Source organism: Xyrauchen texanus, chromosome 43 (assembly GCF_025860055.1).
Source record: "Xyrauchen texanus isolate HMW12.3.18 chromosome 43, RBS_HiC_50CHRs, whole genome shotgun sequence".
NCBI lineage: Eukaryota > Metazoa > Chordata > Actinopteri > Cypriniformes > Catostomidae > Xyrauchen > Xyrauchen texanus.
In genome coordinates this window covers 3,855,722-3,875,000 of record NC_068318.1, presented here as the reverse complement: position 1 = coordinate 3,875,000, position 19,279 = coordinate 3,855,722, and the positions used below count along the sequence as shown (strand labels likewise).

General features: G+C 37.6%; 1 protein-coding gene across 2 annotated transcripts in view; it reads right to left on the bottom strand.

Annotated features, from left to right (window-relative positions):
- Nucleotides 1-19,279, bottom strand: part of wrn (WRN RecQ like helicase) — an 82,233-nt gene that overhangs the window by 16,838 nt on the left and 46,116 nt on the right. For both annotated transcript variants that reach the window (XM_052115521.1, XM_052115523.1), the window contains 11 exons: nucleotides 15,768-15,897; nucleotides 15,495-15,665; nucleotides 14,851-14,945; nucleotides 12,244-12,301; nucleotides 12,070-12,134; nucleotides 11,779-11,857; nucleotides 11,440-11,552; nucleotides 10,355-10,469; nucleotides 2,515-2,649; nucleotides 2,270-2,432; nucleotides 1,617-1,762 (listed from right to left, as the gene is read on the bottom strand). In XM_052115521.1, coding sequence (XP_051971481.1) covers nucleotides 1,617-1,762; nucleotides 2,270-2,432; nucleotides 2,515-2,649; nucleotides 10,355-10,469; nucleotides 11,440-11,552; nucleotides 11,779-11,857; nucleotides 12,070-12,134; nucleotides 12,244-12,301; nucleotides 14,851-14,945; nucleotides 15,495-15,665; nucleotides 15,768-15,897 — 1,270 coding nt within the window. The remainder of the gene's footprint in view (nucleotides 1-1,616; nucleotides 1,763-2,269; nucleotides 2,433-2,514; nucleotides 2,650-10,354; nucleotides 10,470-11,439; nucleotides 11,553-11,778; nucleotides 11,858-12,069; nucleotides 12,135-12,243; nucleotides 12,302-14,850; nucleotides 14,946-15,494; nucleotides 15,666-15,767; nucleotides 15,898-19,279) is intronic.

The following is a 19,279-nucleotide window of genomic DNA, read 5'->3' as shown; positions in this document are numbered from 1 at the left end:
TATATATATATATAGTTTTTCTTTTCGACTGTGTAAATATGTATTATTGTATGTATATTTACTGTAAATACTGTATACTTTGCCAATGTAATATGGAACAAATAGATGGGCCTACACCTCCCCCATGAATTCAGCATTGTAACAAATAGATGGGCCTACACCTCCCCCACCTCCCCGCATTGTAACAAATAGACTCTCAAACACAACATATATTCTTATTTTCAACTTATAGTTATTGATTTATTTATATATATATATTCAATGTCCATTATATATATATATATATATATATATATATATATATATATATAAATACATATTTACAGTAAATATACAAAACATCTATATAGCATGTCAATAGATCTGAAACAAACAATGAACTAAAACCTCACACACGCACAAACAAATACAAAAAACACGCACAAACGGTTCAAACACTCACTGAGGAAACGCACGACAAAGGGTAATTACAAAATGTGTATTCATTATTCAAACTAAAGCTTATTTATGCGGAATATACAGTAATATATGTTATAAAACACAAGAAAACACTTACTTGTCCAGAGCAATGTCTCATCTCTCCATAAACATTTCCTCTGCCTCTGAATTATCCGTATTGTTTTCAGAAATTTCATCTCCAAACTCATCATTTCCACAGTAAATGCCTTCTTATATCACATCCTGGGGTGAAAATCCTGTTTTTCGCGTCCGTTTCACCATATTTAAATCGCCAAATGTGTAAACAGTTCCAAAACAGCTCTCCAATATTTTTACGCACAGACGCACAAAAAACTGGGTAATGGCAAGGCAATTTTGCTACACACATTACAGAACCGTGCTCTAATCTTCCCACTAAAGCTGCATATCACTGTTTTCAGAATTTCATTGGCTATACGATGCGTCAGTCATTTCCACTCTTCGATGTAATTGGTTTGATCAGTAAACAAAGGAAAGTGGGTATGCCCTCACATTTGACACAGACTGTGGTTGGGTATTGAAGGCTTTGGACAGGACATGGAAGCTCCTATTGGGTCAAATGAGGTGTCAATCGAAAGGTCAGAGTGCGTGCTTCCATTTTGATACCGGATATAGGAAATGTTTAAATCTGAACTGAAGTTATTACCGATAATATGTGAAAGATTAGGTACAGCTGCCAGGTGCTTTGAAATGATGCAACAAGAGTCTGTGGATATTTATTGATGTAATAATGTGATTTGGACTAAACATTTTACTTGATTTGATCATTTGGACATTTGACAATGAAACAACACCGTTTTTGTCGGGAAGTTATGGATCAGTGGACTACTATGAGGCTTCATAGGTGAGTTGCCTAAATTTTGTTATTGGTTGTTTATATGTTGGTGGTCTGACAAAGATATAGATTGTACCTGCTGTTGTGATTGTATCTTAAAATGGTTTATATCAATAGAAAATCAAGAAATTTAGCTTTCCAAAGATATGTGGCATGTGTACCAATGTAACACACAGCAGTTTTGTTTATCGCATACTTTTATTTTGTACATTTAAGGACCCGTCCGTGGGCTGTGAATTCTATCATGTTAAATCACATGTAACTACACTGAACCCAAGATAATAGTGATTAAAGCTCCACATACCAGCGGCTCTATCCAGCTGATCTCCTGGTTTGCTGTGGATGAAGCAGGTAACCCTTCTCTCTGAAGTTTAGACAACGCAAGTCTGAGCAAGAAGTTGCCGATATCTTCAGGGACACGATAACGGATCGCTTTAAAATCACTCAGATCTAACCAGGCCAAAATAGAAATCATATTATAAATGAACAAAATACAGGGGGGGGTCATTTTTGCAATTCTGTTTGGTAACATTAGTGGGACAGAAATTACACTTTAGTTTTAAAACAAATTCATCAAATCATTAACTTCAACAATCAGACATTATAGATAATGAAAAAACCCTGGTTGGTTTCTGGTAAGATGTAAACCCCTCAGTTTGATTGATGTATGTTAGGGCTGGATGGTTTGACAATATATACCATAAATATAAATTTGACAATATATACCACTACTAATAATTAAACACAACCAGTAAAGATTCATCTATACCGTTTGCACTACGGTAGATATATTTGCACAAATACAGAGCGCAATGTGTCTTAAACAAGACAAGCTGAGAAATAAACTGTTATTAAGGGGTGTTTGCTCAGCACAGCATGAAGGATTTTGGTTATTTACTGTTAAAAAGAAAAATGGCAACTTGCCGCATTAACATAGAATGTGTTGGCGTATTTAACCTGTGCTGATTGGAGGAGCTGTGATGATGTTTCTGATGGTGTTATAGATGTGTGTTGTGAGTCCAGCTCTGTCTGTGTCCACAGGACAGTTCATCTTCTGAGCCTGTAACAGGTGAGACTCCACCACTGCCATGGGCAAACAGCGAGCATCTGCTACCTGCCTCTAAAGAAGACAATAGATGCTGTACATCCACTGAGTACTTGGAGTGAGTATTCATACTGGGGTGAATGTAACAGTGTGGTACCATGCTCTTGTGCTCCATCTGGAAGAGTCTGTATGAGACCGAAACACTATCTGGTAGAGACGGATTCATTAAACCTCCAACTAAATCATTGCAGAACTGTGTTTGAACAAGTGGAGCAGAGCTGGACACATCCACCTGATTGTGAGAGTAATTCATTATCATACAATGTTATACTGTACACTGAATAGCATCATATAGACCCAATTTATAATCATCCAAAAATGAATTAGCTTATTGCACTGATAGAAGCATCTAGATCCAGTAAAATCCATTATAAAATAGATTTGGTCCTGGATGGCGTTTGGTATAGGCAGTTCCGTTTCAAGAAGGAAAAGTTGATGCTGTATCAGAAACTGACTCTATGGGAGCTCTTCCCAGGGGCAGCGACCTTGAATCCCTTTACATTTACATTTATGCATTTGGCAGACGCTTATATCCAAAGCGACTTACAGTGCACTTATTAGAGGGACAATCCCCCCGGAGCAACCTGGATTTAAGTGTCTTAGTCAAGAACACAATGGTGGTGGCTGTGGGGATTGAACCGACAACCTTCTGCTTACCAGTTCTGTGCTTTTGCCCACAACACCACCACCACTGGAATCCAGTGGCACACAGTCAGAATGTTCCTATTTCAGGGCAACGTGGACATCCCTCATGCTCCAGGGACCCAAAACCAACACATCGCTGAGCATTTCGCACTGTTTAGCTGGAACGTTTTTTTTTTTTCTTCTCCTTGCGTGTGCCAGCAAAGAAGCAAATCTTCAAAAACTCTTTGGGGATTGTTGTGTGTTTATATTGCACTCCTGAAAAGAATATATCTTGCATATCTCTTTTTTCTCTGCATTGAGCAGTTTGCCCATTCAGTACGAGCGCTGTATATAGCTTGGGCTGACCGCTCTGGCAGCAGTCAATCAATTGCCTGCTGCCAGAACTCACTTCTTCACTCACTACTGTCATTGTAAGCTGGGAACGAGTGTGTGCCATCTTCTCTGTAAAAGGACAGTTTTTCCAATTTAGTAAAATATGAATAGTTGTACTATTGTTGACAACATGACAGAAGATGGCATCCCATCCATTCCTCTATCTGGTACGTCAATTGTGTCGGTCTTGAGATCGAGCCATTGGTTTATGGTTCCCACATTCCTTCCTATTTTTTGATGCAGCATCAAAGTTACCTTCTTGAAAGGGAATTAAGTTAATTTTGTAACCCTGGTTCCCCGAAAGGACAGAACGAGACGCTGAGTGGCTGTGCCACAGCAACTGATTTTTCACTGTTAAGGGACTGTGAGATGAGCTCTCCTTCAGTCGGGAAGTCCTGATGTTGTGATGCTGGGCTCCTGCTTAAATACTTACTATACGTCAGCATAGGTGGTGCTTGAAGCGTCACCAGCCAATCAAATTGGCGTGATGGTAAAGGGTTTCAAAGTCACCTACCCTGAGAGGAGCTCCTATAGCGTCAGCTTCTGATGCAGCGTCTCGATCCCTCCTTCAGGGTACCAAAGTATCGTGAGTAAACGAGATGTTTTCCAATCGTGTTAAAAACACAATATAGTTACAGCAGTGGAGATTTCTTTGCCAGCATTGGCACGCGGAGGGGTAATCACTGGCACGCCAGCAACGGCGAGAGAGAACAAGATTATCTTATTTCTATAAATTCCGCACCTGCATTCCAATCTACATCTTGATGTACTGCTTCTCATGATCCCGAAGCACGCAAGCTATTCACGCATCACGAGCCGCCACTGCTTCACTTCCAGATAATCGCGCAAGTAAACGTACCCGCTTTGCTCCGGTCAGGCAGCGTGGATGATGGCCTAAATTCCGTGTTTCATTTGTTTCTTTTTGCATTCAGAACATCACGTGATGTAATGAGGAAAACAACACTATAAATCCTTCACATTTCAAACCCAGCACACAAGTACACCTATGGAATGATATTAATCTCATTATTATTAATGAATGCACACACAATTATTCATGTACTAGATACATTTTGTGAATGTATTTTACTAACCACAAACAAATGCCATTTGATTTGAATCTGTGGAATTCGGGATTGATTGATTGTGCAGCGATTTGTACAAATACAGACATGTTTGCAAATAAACATGGTCTGTTCTACATTAATAAATCAAAAATTGCTCATGCAAAAATGAATCCGTGCATTTGTGGATCAGAAGACACGCGTGCATTTATTGACATCTTGTTCGAATCGATCGTGTTCGGTTCATTTGGATTTTGAGACTTCCTTTTCGCAGTTTACAGCATTCCACCCACACACACACACATACACACACACACACACAACTAACGAACAAGCCAGTGCTCTTCATTAACGTGAACACGATTCGTAAATGTGTGTCACTATACAATGAAACAAATGCTTTTCAACCGGTGTCTGTAGAATACATATGTGCAGCAATTTGTACAAATAAAGTCATGTTTGTGAGTATAAATGTTCTGCTTTGTATTAAAGTGTGACAATTTCTGCGTGCAAAAAGAAATCCGTGCATTTGTGGATCAGGCGACACGCGTGCATTTATTGATTCCTTGTTCGAGTCGATCCTGTTCGGTTCATTTGGATTTCGAGACTTTCTTTCCGCACGTTCAGCATTGAGGATCCACACGCAACTGAAAGGCAAGGCAGGCAGCTACCACTAGATGGCAGTCGCAGAGAATTACCGAGTTGGCCTGCCCTGGTTTGAGAACAGATGATAATGGACATTTTGGCATTCTCCGAAGAACCTTTAAAACATGGATAATACCATTTTAAACCAACAAGCTGGTTGGGTAAGTAACACTAATCTTTTTTCTTTTTTTCTTTTATTGCATACTGAAAAGAAGAAAAAAGTAACTTCCTAAAGACTAGCAAGTTAAAAACAATGTACATTTGATATATTTGACCTATTAATTACATTTTATAAATATTCATTTGATGAGATATTAACAAAACAATGTTGGCTCTTCATTATGTATGTTAGATTATTGTTTAGAGTGCGTGCTGATCAGGGAGGAGAGAATGTTGGCGTGGCTCGTCTGATGTTTTCTGTACTTGGAGAAACTGCAAGAAAAACAAAACTAAGGACACTTGTGACAAATGTCAAAAGGTAGTGTGTGGGAGCTGCACATGGATGGTAGAGAGTACATGTGTCGAGTAATCGATCCACAAGCGTCAGTGAATGATGTGCGGGTTTTCCCCCAAAACAACCAGATGCCTTGTTCAAGTGAGCCCACTTTTAGGAGAATTAGTTCATAATGATTTTACAGCATACTATTTTCATTATAGTTTTACAGAATGATATTTTTGCTCACAGTAAAACAAAAATTTGCGTTCTAAATCGATTAGTTTTCCCACAGTTTAGCTAATGTTCATATTCTTTATTAACTGTTTTGGCCATTTTGGGGTAGGCCTATATGTGTTTCATACATGTCTAAGGTTTTTACTATGCATTGAAATACACATTGGTGATGTTTTTATAAGCTATTGTATTGATTTGTTTTTATTTTACAAAGAAAATAATTTAATATAAATAATCAAAGTTGCATCTGTAATCAGCTACAATAGCAAGTTCTGTGATTTTCGATGAACTAATACATTTTCACATTCATTAGAATTTAAATTTTGTGTCCTGGTGTTTATTATTAATATAACAGATTAATTTATTCATGGATTTCGATTCCAGTGGTGGCTGCATAGGATTGTTTCCAATTACGTGTTGTCCAAACATTTCCAATAACTCCAGAGCATTGTAAAGTCCAAAAGTCAACATGTTTTGAAAAAATATAGATGTAATAATTTCCCAAATTCACAACATGTTTTTATCTAACGAAATATTCACCTCAATCCATGTTTGTTGGCGTTTAGACTTTCAAAAACATTTTCACTGTGGTGAAAAAACTTGCTGGACACAAAGCGAGGCACGCACCTTCCGGGGCAGTCTAGCAGCTAATATACATATATTTTTTGTATAGTCTGCACTATTATATATTACAAAAAAGATTGTATTATATTGGACTATCTACGTTCAGCTTAGCTCCGTGCTCCATTTAATCCATATTATTCTATTTTATTCTAATTGAGGATTTTGTTCGAGGAATTTGACATTTTTAGGGTGATGACGTCATAAAATATGACGACAGACATTAGAAGCTTCATTCTAAAACCTCAATAGAAGTTTCGAATGTAAATATGACATGACATTTGATATAGTCTAGTATGAACGGTCAGAATGACCGCTATGGCCATTCTAGTAGTTATAGAATTCCGGTAGTTCTAGTGTTAAATGCAAGTACAAGTCTATTGCTTGATTAGTGTCCTTTGGAATATCAAAGCGTGTCTCAGCCATGACAGTATTACAAATGTCATAGACAGTAATGTCTTTGAAGGCCAAGTTTAAAATATATCTCTATAAATTCATGCGCATCCATGCTCTCAGTCTCTTTGAGTAAATGAATGATGGCAATGACGTAATCGGAAAAGAGCTATACACACACCGAAACTGTAACGCTGCATGCACGCAAAAGTCTCTTAGATTTTTTTTTTTTTGCACAGGTCACTTCGGGGGCTCCGACCATTAGGAAGATGCTCGTGGAAATTCTATAACTACTAGAATGGCCACAGCGGTCATTCTGACCATTCATACTAGACTGTACCAAATGTCATGTCATATTTACATTCGAAACTTCTATTGAGGTTTTAGAATGAAGCTTCTAATGTCTGTCGTCATATTTTATGACGTCATCACCCTAAAAAATGTCAAATTCCTCGAACAAAATCCTCAATTAGAATAAAATAGAATAATATGGATTAAATGGAGCACGGAGCTAAGCTTAACGTAGATAGTCCAATATAATACAATCTTTTTTGTAAAATATAATAGTGCAGACTATACAAAAAATATATGTATATTAGCTGCTAGACTGCCCCGGAAGGTGCGTGCCTCGCTTTGTGTCCAGCAAGTTTTTTCACCACAGTGAAAATGTTTTTGAAAGTCTAAACGCCAACAAACATGGATTGAGGCGGAATATTTTGTTAGATAAAAACATGTTGTGAATTTGGGAAATTATTACATCTATATTTTTTCAAAACATGTTGACTTTTGGACTTTACAATGCTCTGGAGTTATTGGAAATGTTTGGACAACACGAATTGGAAACAATCCTATGCAGCCACCACTGGAATCGAAATCCATGAATAAATTAATCTGTTATATTAATAATAAACACCAGGACACAAAATTTAAATTCTAATGAATGTGAAAATGTATTAGTTCATCGAAAATCACAGAACTTGCTATTGTAGCTGATTACAGATGCAACTTTGATTATTTATATTCTATTATTCTCTTTGTAAAATAAAAACAAATCAATACAATAGCTTATAAAAACATCACCAATGTGTATTTCAATGCACAGTAAAAACCTTAGACATGTATGAAACACATATAGGCCAAACCCAAAATGGCCAAAACAGTTAATAAAGAATATGAACGTTCGCTAAACTGTGGGAAAACTAATCGATTCAGAAAGCAATTTTTGTTTTACTGTGAGCAAAAATATCATTCTGTAAAACTATAATGAAAATAGTATGCTGTAAAATCATTATGAACTAATTCTCCTAAAAGTGGGCTCACTTGAACAAGGCATCTGGTTGTTTTGGGGGAAAACCCGCACATCATTCACTGACGCTTGTGGATCGATTACTCGACACATGTACTCTCTACCATCCATGTGCAGCTCCCACACACTACCTTTTGACATTTGTCACAAGTGTCCTTAGTTTTGTTTTTCTTGCAGTTTCTCCAAGTACAGAAAACATCAGACGAGCCACGCCAACATTCTCTCCTCCCTGATCAGCACGCACTCTAAACAATAATCTAACATACATAATGAAGAGCCAACATTGTTTTGTTAATATCTCATCAAATGAATATTTATAAAATGTAATTAATAGGTCAAATATATCAAATGTACATTGTTTTTAACTTGCTAGTCTTTAGGAAGTTACTTTTTTTCCTTCTTTTCAGTATGCAATAAAAGAAAAAAAGAAAAAAGATTAGTGTTACTTACCCAACCAGCTTGTTGGTTTAAAATGGTATTATCCATGTTTTAAAGGTTCTTCGGGAGAATGCCAAAATGTCCATTATCATCTGTTCTCAAACCAGGGCAGGCCAACTCGGTAATTCTCTGCGACTGCCATCTAGTGGTAGCTGCCTGCCTTGCCTTTCAGTTGCGTGTGGATCCTCAATGCTGAAAGTGCGGAAAGAAAGTCTCGAAATCCAAATGAACCGAACAGGATCGACTCGAACAAGGAATCAATAAATGCACGCGTGTCGCCTGAGCCACAAATGCACGGATTCCTTTTTGCACGCAGAAATTGTCACACTTTAATACAAAGCAGAACATTTATACTCACAAACATGACTTTATTTGTACAAATTGCTGCACATTATGTAATTCTACAGACACCAGCTGAAAAGCATTTGTTTCATTGTATAGTGACACACATTTACGAATCGTGTTCACGTTAATGAATAGCACTGGCTTGTTCGTTAGTTGTGTGTGTGTGTGTGTGTGTGTGTGTGTGTGTGTGTGTGTGTGTGGGTGGAATGCTGTAAACTGCGAAAAGGAAGTCTCAAAATCCAAATGAACCGAACACGATCGATTCGAACAAGATGTCAATAAATGCACGCGTGTCTTCTGATCCACAAATGCACGGATTCATTTTTGCATGAGCAATTTTTGATTTATTAATGTAGAACAGACCATGTTTATTTGCAAACATGTCTGTATTTGTACAAATCGCTGCACAATCATTCAATCCCGAATTCCACAGATTCAAATCAAATGGCATTTGTTTGTGGTTAGTAAAATACATTCACAAAATGTATCTAGTACATGAATAATTGTGTGTGCATTCATTAATAATAATGAAATTAATATCATTCCATATACACCCTCCTTAAACCATGGTCACACTCAAAATTACATTAAAAGAGAAAACATATACCCACATCATGGGGTTAAAAATCTTTTCAAGTCTATTCAAAATATAAATTAAACCTGGAAATAAAGTTTTAGGATTTTGCTGGTGCGATTCACCGAAAAGGGCTGAAAAGTTGATCGGCTTGTGATGCACGAATGGCTTGCGTTCTCAGCGCGAGTCTAGTCACATTTTAATAGTGTTTAGCCTCACATTCAGCTGATAAAAAAACACGCTGAGGAAGGATTACATCACTATGTAGATTGGAATGCAGTTAAGAAAAATCATATGAATAAAATTGCCTGCTCCTCTCTCACTGTTGCTTGCGTGCTAGTTTTTACGATTCCACTCAATTTTGTGATCAGTAATCAAATAAGCAAATTTGTGACATTAACTGTATTAACTCATTTTGTACAAAAGGCCAGCTTTTCTTTCATTAAAGCACTAAAGATGCTCTGTGAAACTTGATCTTTGCACAAAATTTTCACTCAAACTGTTATGCTGATAATATCATTTGTAATGGAAAAATAAATTATTAATTTAGAAAAATGCAAAATACTTTGTCTGATTTTTTAAACAAGCTAATCTTTGGGAGTAATCAGCATATTAGTGTACATCTAAACGGGCTCACTGATAGAAAGGAAACACGGTAACCTGACCATGTTTGAACCAGCCAGATTTGCTTGTGACACTGCAAAATTCACCGGGACAAACTGTACCCTTGTTTGGTATTTGGCGATTAATTTTGGGCCTTGCCTGTTTAACATACATCACCACATAATTTTATCCCAGAACACAACTTTGAGATGTTTTGTGTGTCCAAGAGACAACTGTTTTATAAAAAAAAAAGTGCTGTACCTGTAAACTGTGTGTCTGACAGAATCTGACAATGATGTCAATCAGAGGTGTTAACATGGCTGCTTTAGCTTCTGACACACCATCCACCTGTTTTAAACTGGATACTGTACACGGCCTGTCACACAAATCCACATAAAAAAGATCAACCTTGACAACTAACTATCTGATATCTGTCATATCGTCATAACGTCATATCTGGATCAAGACAGACAGTTCATCCTCACACACACTTGAAACTTGCGTTTTATTCTCAAAAGAAAAGCTCTTAAAAAGGGATGTATATGACTAACTTTCTCCACCAGAATACATAGAAAAATATCTAAGCTCAGTAGGTCCTTAAAATGCAAGTGAATGGCGATTTGTTTTTTTTGAAGCTCCAAAAATAACATTCATCGTAAACGTCATCCATAATGACTCCAGCGGTTAAATTAATGTCTTCTAAAGTGATACAATTGCTTTTGGTGCAAAAAAGATTCATATCCTAGTACTTTTTAACTATAAACAATTGCTTCCGGTCAGCAGCAGTATACGCATTCACGAGAGCGCAGAGTTTGTGTGGTCTCTCATGTGACGAATCCGCGTTGGCATGTCATGGATGTAATCTCACATCTTTCTCTCGGTTCATGCATCCATGGTAAGCACACAAACGCACCATTGTGGGTAAACAAACAGATACAAATACAAATTTATACCAAAACCAACTATGCTTCTGTACAGCGTTCCTCCAACTCAGTTGTAAACAGTGTTGCTCTTCCGGGTATGTCACACATGCCTGTTCTAGCGTGACACGCCAACACCAAAGTCTGATCAGCATACACTTGCATTTTAAGGACCTACTGAGCCGAGATATATTTCTATTATTCTTCAAATGTGTTCTGCTGAAGAAAGTATGTCAAACACACCTGGAGTATCATGAGTGTGAATAAATAATGAGATAATTTTTATTTTTGGGGGAACTATCCCTTTAAAGCAGTGAAAGCATGTCAACAGCATCCTTTGCATTTGCGGTCCAGGATAAAATAAATTACAAAATGATCACATTAAACAGAAATAGCTTAGCTACTAATCAAAAACCTTTACATTACCTTATTTTTGCCATGTCCAGCAGGATTTTATTGGTGGCTAGAATAGCTGGTGGGATGTCTTTCAGACTCGCTAACTTCTGACGCTCAGAAACCAGTTTACCATACAGCTCAGACTGTTAAAAATAAACCCAAACAGTAAGTACAGTGAGTAAAATATACATTAGGGGTGGTTTACAAACACATATTCACAGCTGTTTTAAATTCCAGATGTTATCTAATTACTCTCCTTGAGTGACAAATGTATACTGCAGATAATGAGCAGCATGAGGTATGAAATAATTCATAAATAACAGCTTTGTGCCCTACCTGAGACAGCAGTAGTTATTCAGTATTCAGTACCTGTAGCTGGATTTCTCTAGCAGAGATTGCTGGTTTTTGGGGTTTGGCATCAGAAATGTGGGTCGACTTGGCAGCTGATCTGTATATAGAAATAGCTGTTCATAAAGCTCATTTTCAGACAAACAGACTGATGCAACTAATGAAATGCTGATTTTGCAATAAAAGGCTTATCAACATATAAATGCGCTAGTGGTAAAAATCTCTAAACAACATACACCAAGCTAGGTTGGTGAATTTAGTGTAAAACAAAATGGCATAATACCATAAAAAGGGTTTAGATTTGATCCATACCTAGAGGATAAATCTGTTGTGTCAACCATCTGACGGGTTTCAGCTGGCAAACTGACCTTTGGTCTCTAAGATAAAATGCAAGGGGGTTTGGAGATGATAAAAATCAAACCACCTGTAATTTTAAATGATTCGATGGATAACAGATATCAGCAATCATCAGATGATCATACTGACCTGATCTGACTGCTTCCTATAAGAAGTCAGCTCAATCTGCACTACATCTGGCTTTCTCCTGCAAAAACAAAATCAGGAATACAATCAAAAATATTTACAGTGATTGTGATTTGTTTTTGTCCTGTCAGTTTAGATTCACTGAAGACAGGACTCATTTCTAAATTCTGTGTTTCCATTTATCTCCTGCCCAAACTCAAGATTCCATTGCTGATAGCTTTCACTTGAGTGCCATGGTTCACTCTCAGGTTTTGAATGGCCTTGTGCTTTTTCATATTTTCAAAAGTAGGCAAAAATGCACGCAATTAATATTAATTAGGAAAAAAATATCAAAGCAACTTTTTACTGCTGCCATGGTAAGCACAGCTTTAAAGACTTCCACTTCAGTCAGACGAGAAGTGTGGCAAAGACCTAAAAGTCAGAAGTGGTGGGACAAAGTCCACCATTTCCACTTCAACAAGTGAAGCTTTGAGTTTTTGTGCGAGCGCCTACATTCACATCTGCTTCATAAGGACACAACTTTAACAAAAGCTATCCCTGAACACACTGCCAGAGGGAATTGTATATACGTGTTTGGATGTAGATCAGATGTCCTGATATCAGATATGCATCTGATTTTAAACCACATTTGGAAGTGGCTCAGATAGGATTCAAAAACATCTAATTTGGTGTGGGTTTTTCTATTTACATGTGAGCAACAATATCCCATCTGTCACGTGCAAGTAAAACAAATCTGACTTTGTGTCAAACACAGCATAAATGGTTGCCTGTAACAAAGAGCATTTTTTTATCAAATAAAACCAAACAGCCACAATGTGTAATACACTCACACAGAAATGATTGGGTAAGACTTTTAGCAATAACAACGCAGAACACACACACACACACACACACACACACACACACACACACACACACACACACACACACACACAAACACACACACAAACACACACACATACGCGCAGCTACAGATCAAAGTCAGAGTCTGACCACACATAATTGCTGTTTGTGTCACTGATTTGAATTTTGATGATTGCAAAATAATGATCAATTGATTTAGATGCGCCTGCTCTACAGAGACAAGACCCATCTAAATCAATGGATCACAGTAGCCCACCTTCTGGCTTTTAAGCGTTATTTCATGTCATGTATTTTTTCTTCACCAGATGGCAGCATGTGCTCCAAAAGCCTGATCAAAAAATCTGATATTTTCTTAATTGGTCATATTCATAATGTTTATGCGTTGCTGTTTTGACGTTTTAAGTTAAATTAATTTACAATGTGTTTACTTTATATTATATATATATATATTGTTTTACAATTAAATATATACAGTATATAAAAAAATCTCATTAAGTTTAAATACCATCATATTCCAGGTAAAATGCAAAAGTTTAATATAATGAATTTTGACTCAAAACAGTAAATATGTTGACCTTTAATGAACAGTATCCAAGACCTAAGTGTAATAAAAAAATAAAATAAAACAAACAACATTTTAATCATATATCGTCAAAAAACACAGGCAACTGTTTAATAAATTTAAAGTGATTAAAAATGCACAAAATTCTGGGCAGCTGTAGAAAAAGAAAATGCATTGTATTCTGAACAGATACAATTAGGTTATTAATTCATTAATTCACTTATTAATCTGTAAATAGATTCATTTGAATAACCAATTAATCAGATTAAATATCTACATTTACCTCCTGTATTGATTGTTTTATTGAATACACATAATATATATTTATATACATATATATTTTATTGTATTTATTTTTTTTATGTTGCCAAACAAATTCCATAAAGCTTTTCATATGTATTACTTCAACAACTATTTGTCCACAGATTGAAGCAGTCAAACAATTTAAACTCAGGACAGTTTTAGGGTCAAACACATTCCCTCCACTGAACATGGTACGGTCTTAATTCTATAAATATGAGGGGCTCATTGTTATTATGCCATTAGTTACTGTTCCTGTCAAAATATTATTTCTTGCAGTACATTTTGCATTTTAATTAAATATGGTTCAACTTAAATTTGATTTCTAACAACAAATATTAATAAATAAAGAAATAGAGTTTTTTTAATAATTCCACTCCCTTTCTCTGCTGTGCTTCCTTTGCTTGATGCGGTTAAACGTTTGAAGTTAAATGTTTAAAGAAGACTCGCAGAAAAATGTACATACACGCTTGACTTTAAAGTCATAACATTTACACAGTATATAATATGTCAGTAGAATGTAAATGATGCACGGAGGAAACACCTTTGATGTGCATTAACAGCACAAGCAGCCTGTCAGCATGAGACATGGCAACCGGACCATGTTCTCAGTGCCTCAGCGCACATCCAACGAATCAATAATTAAATTAGCCGTTTAATTTTTTAGTAACAGACTATTATTCATTTTACTGATTAAATTTTTCAGCCCTAGATACAACCCCCTGTGAACTACATTTACTGGATTACTGGAATGAGAGTAATTACACAACATTTGTAGATCTATTACATGTTACTGGCCTCCAAAAAAAAAATAATGTCTGTACCTGCATGGATATCCATACATAAGTATCCATACAGTACGTATCTGTGTGTATGTGTCTTACCGTGGTACAGACACTCGGCTGAAGAGTTCTTTATTGGGCTGCAGCAGCAGTTTTCTTTGTGCCTGATCTTCAGCTTTAATCATCCATGTTCTGCCCTAAGAAAAACATTCAATCACAACATTCAATCCCACACAATCACTACTTTCCATAATATTTCAAACCTTTTCTCCTCAATTTGTGCATATGCAATATTTCTGCAGACTTGGGCCACTTTTATAATGGTTGTTACTGTCTGTGACATCATTTATACATTTATTTGTCTTAATTTAGGGTAACCGAAACCAACCCAGGACTCACCAATAATGATGGCCTGATGGGCTGGGGCCAGTGTAACAGAGCAGCAATAGATTGGAAGTCAAAGGGGTCCTTAAACTTGAGGTAACTTCCAAAGTATAGCCAGCTTTTTTACAGCTAAAGAATACACCAGTTCTCTGCCCTCAATATTTTCCATCATGTCAAACAACATTAAATCAAGCATACAAAGGTGTACTTCTTTAATATAGAAATCTAAAGGAGTCAATCAAAAAGCCTCATCATTTACAAAAATATGTGCAGATTTACACCAATATGTTCAGATGTTTAATTATATTCAAATTTCTTCAGACAGAGGAACAAAGTTAAATTGATAAAAGTGGCATCGGTACCTTGGGAGTGAGTTTGCAGAGTGTGGTGAATTTGTTGTGACCGGTGGCTTCCATCAGATATTTTTCAGAAACAAGTTCTCGGCCCAAAGCTTTCCACCATGACTCTGAGATTTCCCGCCCGATGCCAAAGAGAGAGTGCTTCCTAAAGCGATCCGGAACCCGCTGGGAATTCTATAAACAAAACTCAGAGCCGTAAATCCCACTGACTGATCCACTAGTCAAGTGTTGTATAGAACAAATAAATCAGATGTGTAAAAGGACTGGTTGACTTACAGATCCCCTCAGGAAGAGTATGGGTGCTGTGATGCCAAACCTCTCATCCATGGTGCTGACGGCCTTCATGAGCTGAAACGCACACGAGCCAAAATCCTGCAGGACAGTCTCTGGATCCTCCCTGTACACACTGAACATGAAACACAATAACTCCATCTACATAATATACTACATCTACAGTGATTTTAAATATCTGTTATCGTCTTTTAAAGTGACGTTACTGCCACTTTTTAACCCTGAGGCATGATATCACCGGTTTTGTGGCATTAACCCAGATTTGCGTTGACCAGAGGTATACAGTGTGAAACTATGTGGTGCACGAACGTTTTAACAACAAACAACAAATCCCAAACTGCCTCTGTGTTTACTAGTTTAAACACTCATGCATTTTGAACAGCAACAGAAACTTTAACATGCTGATTACTTTACGTCACATGGAAAATGTTAAAGTTGAACAACAATGACTGAATCCGCAAAACAGGCTCCAAGCATGAAAAAGGAGAAACAGTTGAAGACATTGATGATGGTGAAGAGGGAGGTGAGAATAATGGCGAGGGCGGGGAATGCTAAGGAAGTAGTAGCTAACTCAGGTATGTGGGCTATCCACAATGAGATCCAAGCGCTCAGAGCAGATGTTATATGGTATATGGGAGAATTTTGACTCTCTTTTCGCGATGGCATGAAGAAGGAGCTGAACATGTTTAGGAAAGAAATCAATTTAAAGAATATACAAGCGATCTGCAAACCACCAAAGTCAAAGTGACGGAGGCAGAACAACGCATAGCCAATATCGAAAAATGGGACATGGGGGCAAGTGATGCACTCATTCAAGTGCTGGATAATCAAAAATGTTTGCAGGCAAAGTAAACCGATTTAGAAGCTCGCTCATGATGGAACAACATTTGTGTTTACGGAGTCCCTGAGGGATCCGAAGGAAGTAACTAAATGGAGTTTGAAACGAGGCTTATAAAGTCTGAGCTTGGCCCAGCGCTGATGTACGTGGACCTCGGAATACAGCGCTGCCACAGAGCACTCGCTCAAAAACCTCCCGTGTTGCACCGCACAGATCAATGGAGTGAAAGAACAGGTGCTGCAAACAGCGTGGAAAAAGAAATAAGTCCACTATGAAGGGAAGATTTATTCCGATCAAGATAATACTCCCGAGATATTGAAGAAAAGAAAGGCATACGTGGGGATACTGAAGTAGCTCAAAACCAAGGGGATTCGGTTCCAAATGCCACTTTCAGCTAATTGAAGGTGTTCTTCGACAGCGGTACTCAAATCTAAGAGAGCAAGGCAGAAGCAGTTAAAGGTTTGAAGAAGAAAGGATTCTCATTAGAAAATTACAAAGAGCCTGACTCTACAGAGCCGAAGCAGCGTAGACTAGCAACATGGGTGAAGGCAGGTGCCGTTTGTCATCGACAAGTAGTGGATCAAGAACAGATACGGGAGAGGCTACGGAGCTTTCATCATATCCCCCGAGACAATCTGGTACTGATGAGTGAAACATCAGAGGCTAATTGTCTCTAGTGTGATCGAGAGGTAAGTGGCTGGAGCCATATGTCTCTACATTGGGTCAACCCAATGAGTGCAGATCCTGAAACTTTATTAAACCGGCTAGTTTTGAGCAAGTTAAATGTTAGCTATGGCAAACGGCACGCCAACGATACATGGTACAGTGATAACACTTGGCTGAAGAACAGAGTGGATGTGATATTGTTTAGTTACAGGGGATAATACTGTGACCCGAGACAGTATTTACATTAGCACTGATGGGAGGCCTTCGACGGACGTGAGGATTTCCTCTCAATTTGAGGTTTTATTTAAACTTTGCACTTGGAAGTTTCTTTTTTTTCTTCATTATGGAATGTGTTCATTTTATTAAGACTATTTACACTGTTTACTATGTTTACTAGGTTGTCATGGGTAATGTTACATACGTATACGCGAGTTGAAACAAACATATGCAAAATGGGAATTTTGCCCATTACTCCAGACAGAACTGGTGTAACAGAGTCAGGTTTGTAGACCTCCTTGCTCGCACACGCTTTTTCAGTTCTGCCCACAAATCGGATTGAGGTCAGGGATTTGTGATGGCCACTCCAATACCTTGACTTTGTTGCCCTTAAGCCATTTTGGAGGTATGCTTGGGGGCATTGTCCATTTGGAAGACCCATTTGCGACCAAGCTTTAACTTCCTGGTTGATGTCTTGAGATGTTAATTCAATATATCCACATAAATTTCCTTCTTCATGATGCCATCTATTTTGTGAAGTGTACCAGTCCCCCTCCTGCAGCAAAGCACCCCCACAACATGATGCTGCCACCACTAGGCTTCACGGTTGGGATGGTGTTCTTCGACTTGCAAGCGTCTCCCTTTTTCCTCCAAACATAACAATGGTCATTATGGCCAAACAGTTATATTTTTCTTTCATCAGACCAGAGGACATTTCTCCAAAATGTAATGTCTTTGTCCCCATGTGCACTTGCAAACTATAGTCTGGCATTTTTATGGTGGTTTTGGAGCAGTGGCTGAGCAGCCTTTAAGGTTATGTCGATATACGACTCGTTTTAATGTGGATATGGATACATGTTTACCTGTTTCCTCCAGCAGGTCTCACAAGGTCCTTTGCTGTTTTTCTGGGATTGATTTGCACCAGACTACATTCATGGCTAGGAGACAGAGTGTGTCTCCTTCCTGAGCGGTATGATGGCTGCGTGGTCCCATGGTGTTTATACTTGCGTACTATTGTTTGTAGAGATGAACATGGTACCTTCAGGCATTTGGAAATTGCTCCCAAGGATGAGCCAGACATGTGGAGGTCCACAAATTTTTTTCTGAAGTATTGGCAGATTTTCCCATAATGTCAAACAAAGAGGCACTGAGTTTGAAGGTAGGACTTAAAAAACACCCACTATCAGAAGCTAATTGGCTAATTTTATAAAGGCTTGATCATCATTTTCTGGAATTTTCCAAGCTGCTTAAAGGCACAGTTAACTTGTATGTAAATCGGTCTGCAAACAATTGTTGGAAAAATATTTGCAAATATTCAATCTGTGGACTTCAGCCTAAGTGTATGTCATTTTCTGACTTCAACTGAATGTCTTGGTTAAGAGCAAATGAGATAATAAGGAAGTAATATTACTTAATGTGTATGCTCCACCAGGGGGCAACAAAACATTATTTAAGAAAATAGTTGATTTAATAGCATGGAATCATATGGAACCCTTATAATATGTGATGGATATTTAAATGTCCAACTACAACCTAAACTCAATACAACTAACCCATCCAAAAAGAAAAATCCAAATACCACAATGGCTCAATGAATGCTTAAAGAATTGGGAATGACTGATGTGTGGAGACAGGAGATCAGCAGTTACAGAAATACTCAAACCAGCCCATCTGGCACCAACAATCATGCCACGATTCAAATCACTGAGATCCCATTTTTCCCCAATTCTGATGGCTAATATGAACATTAACTGAAGCTCCTGACCCGTATCTGCTT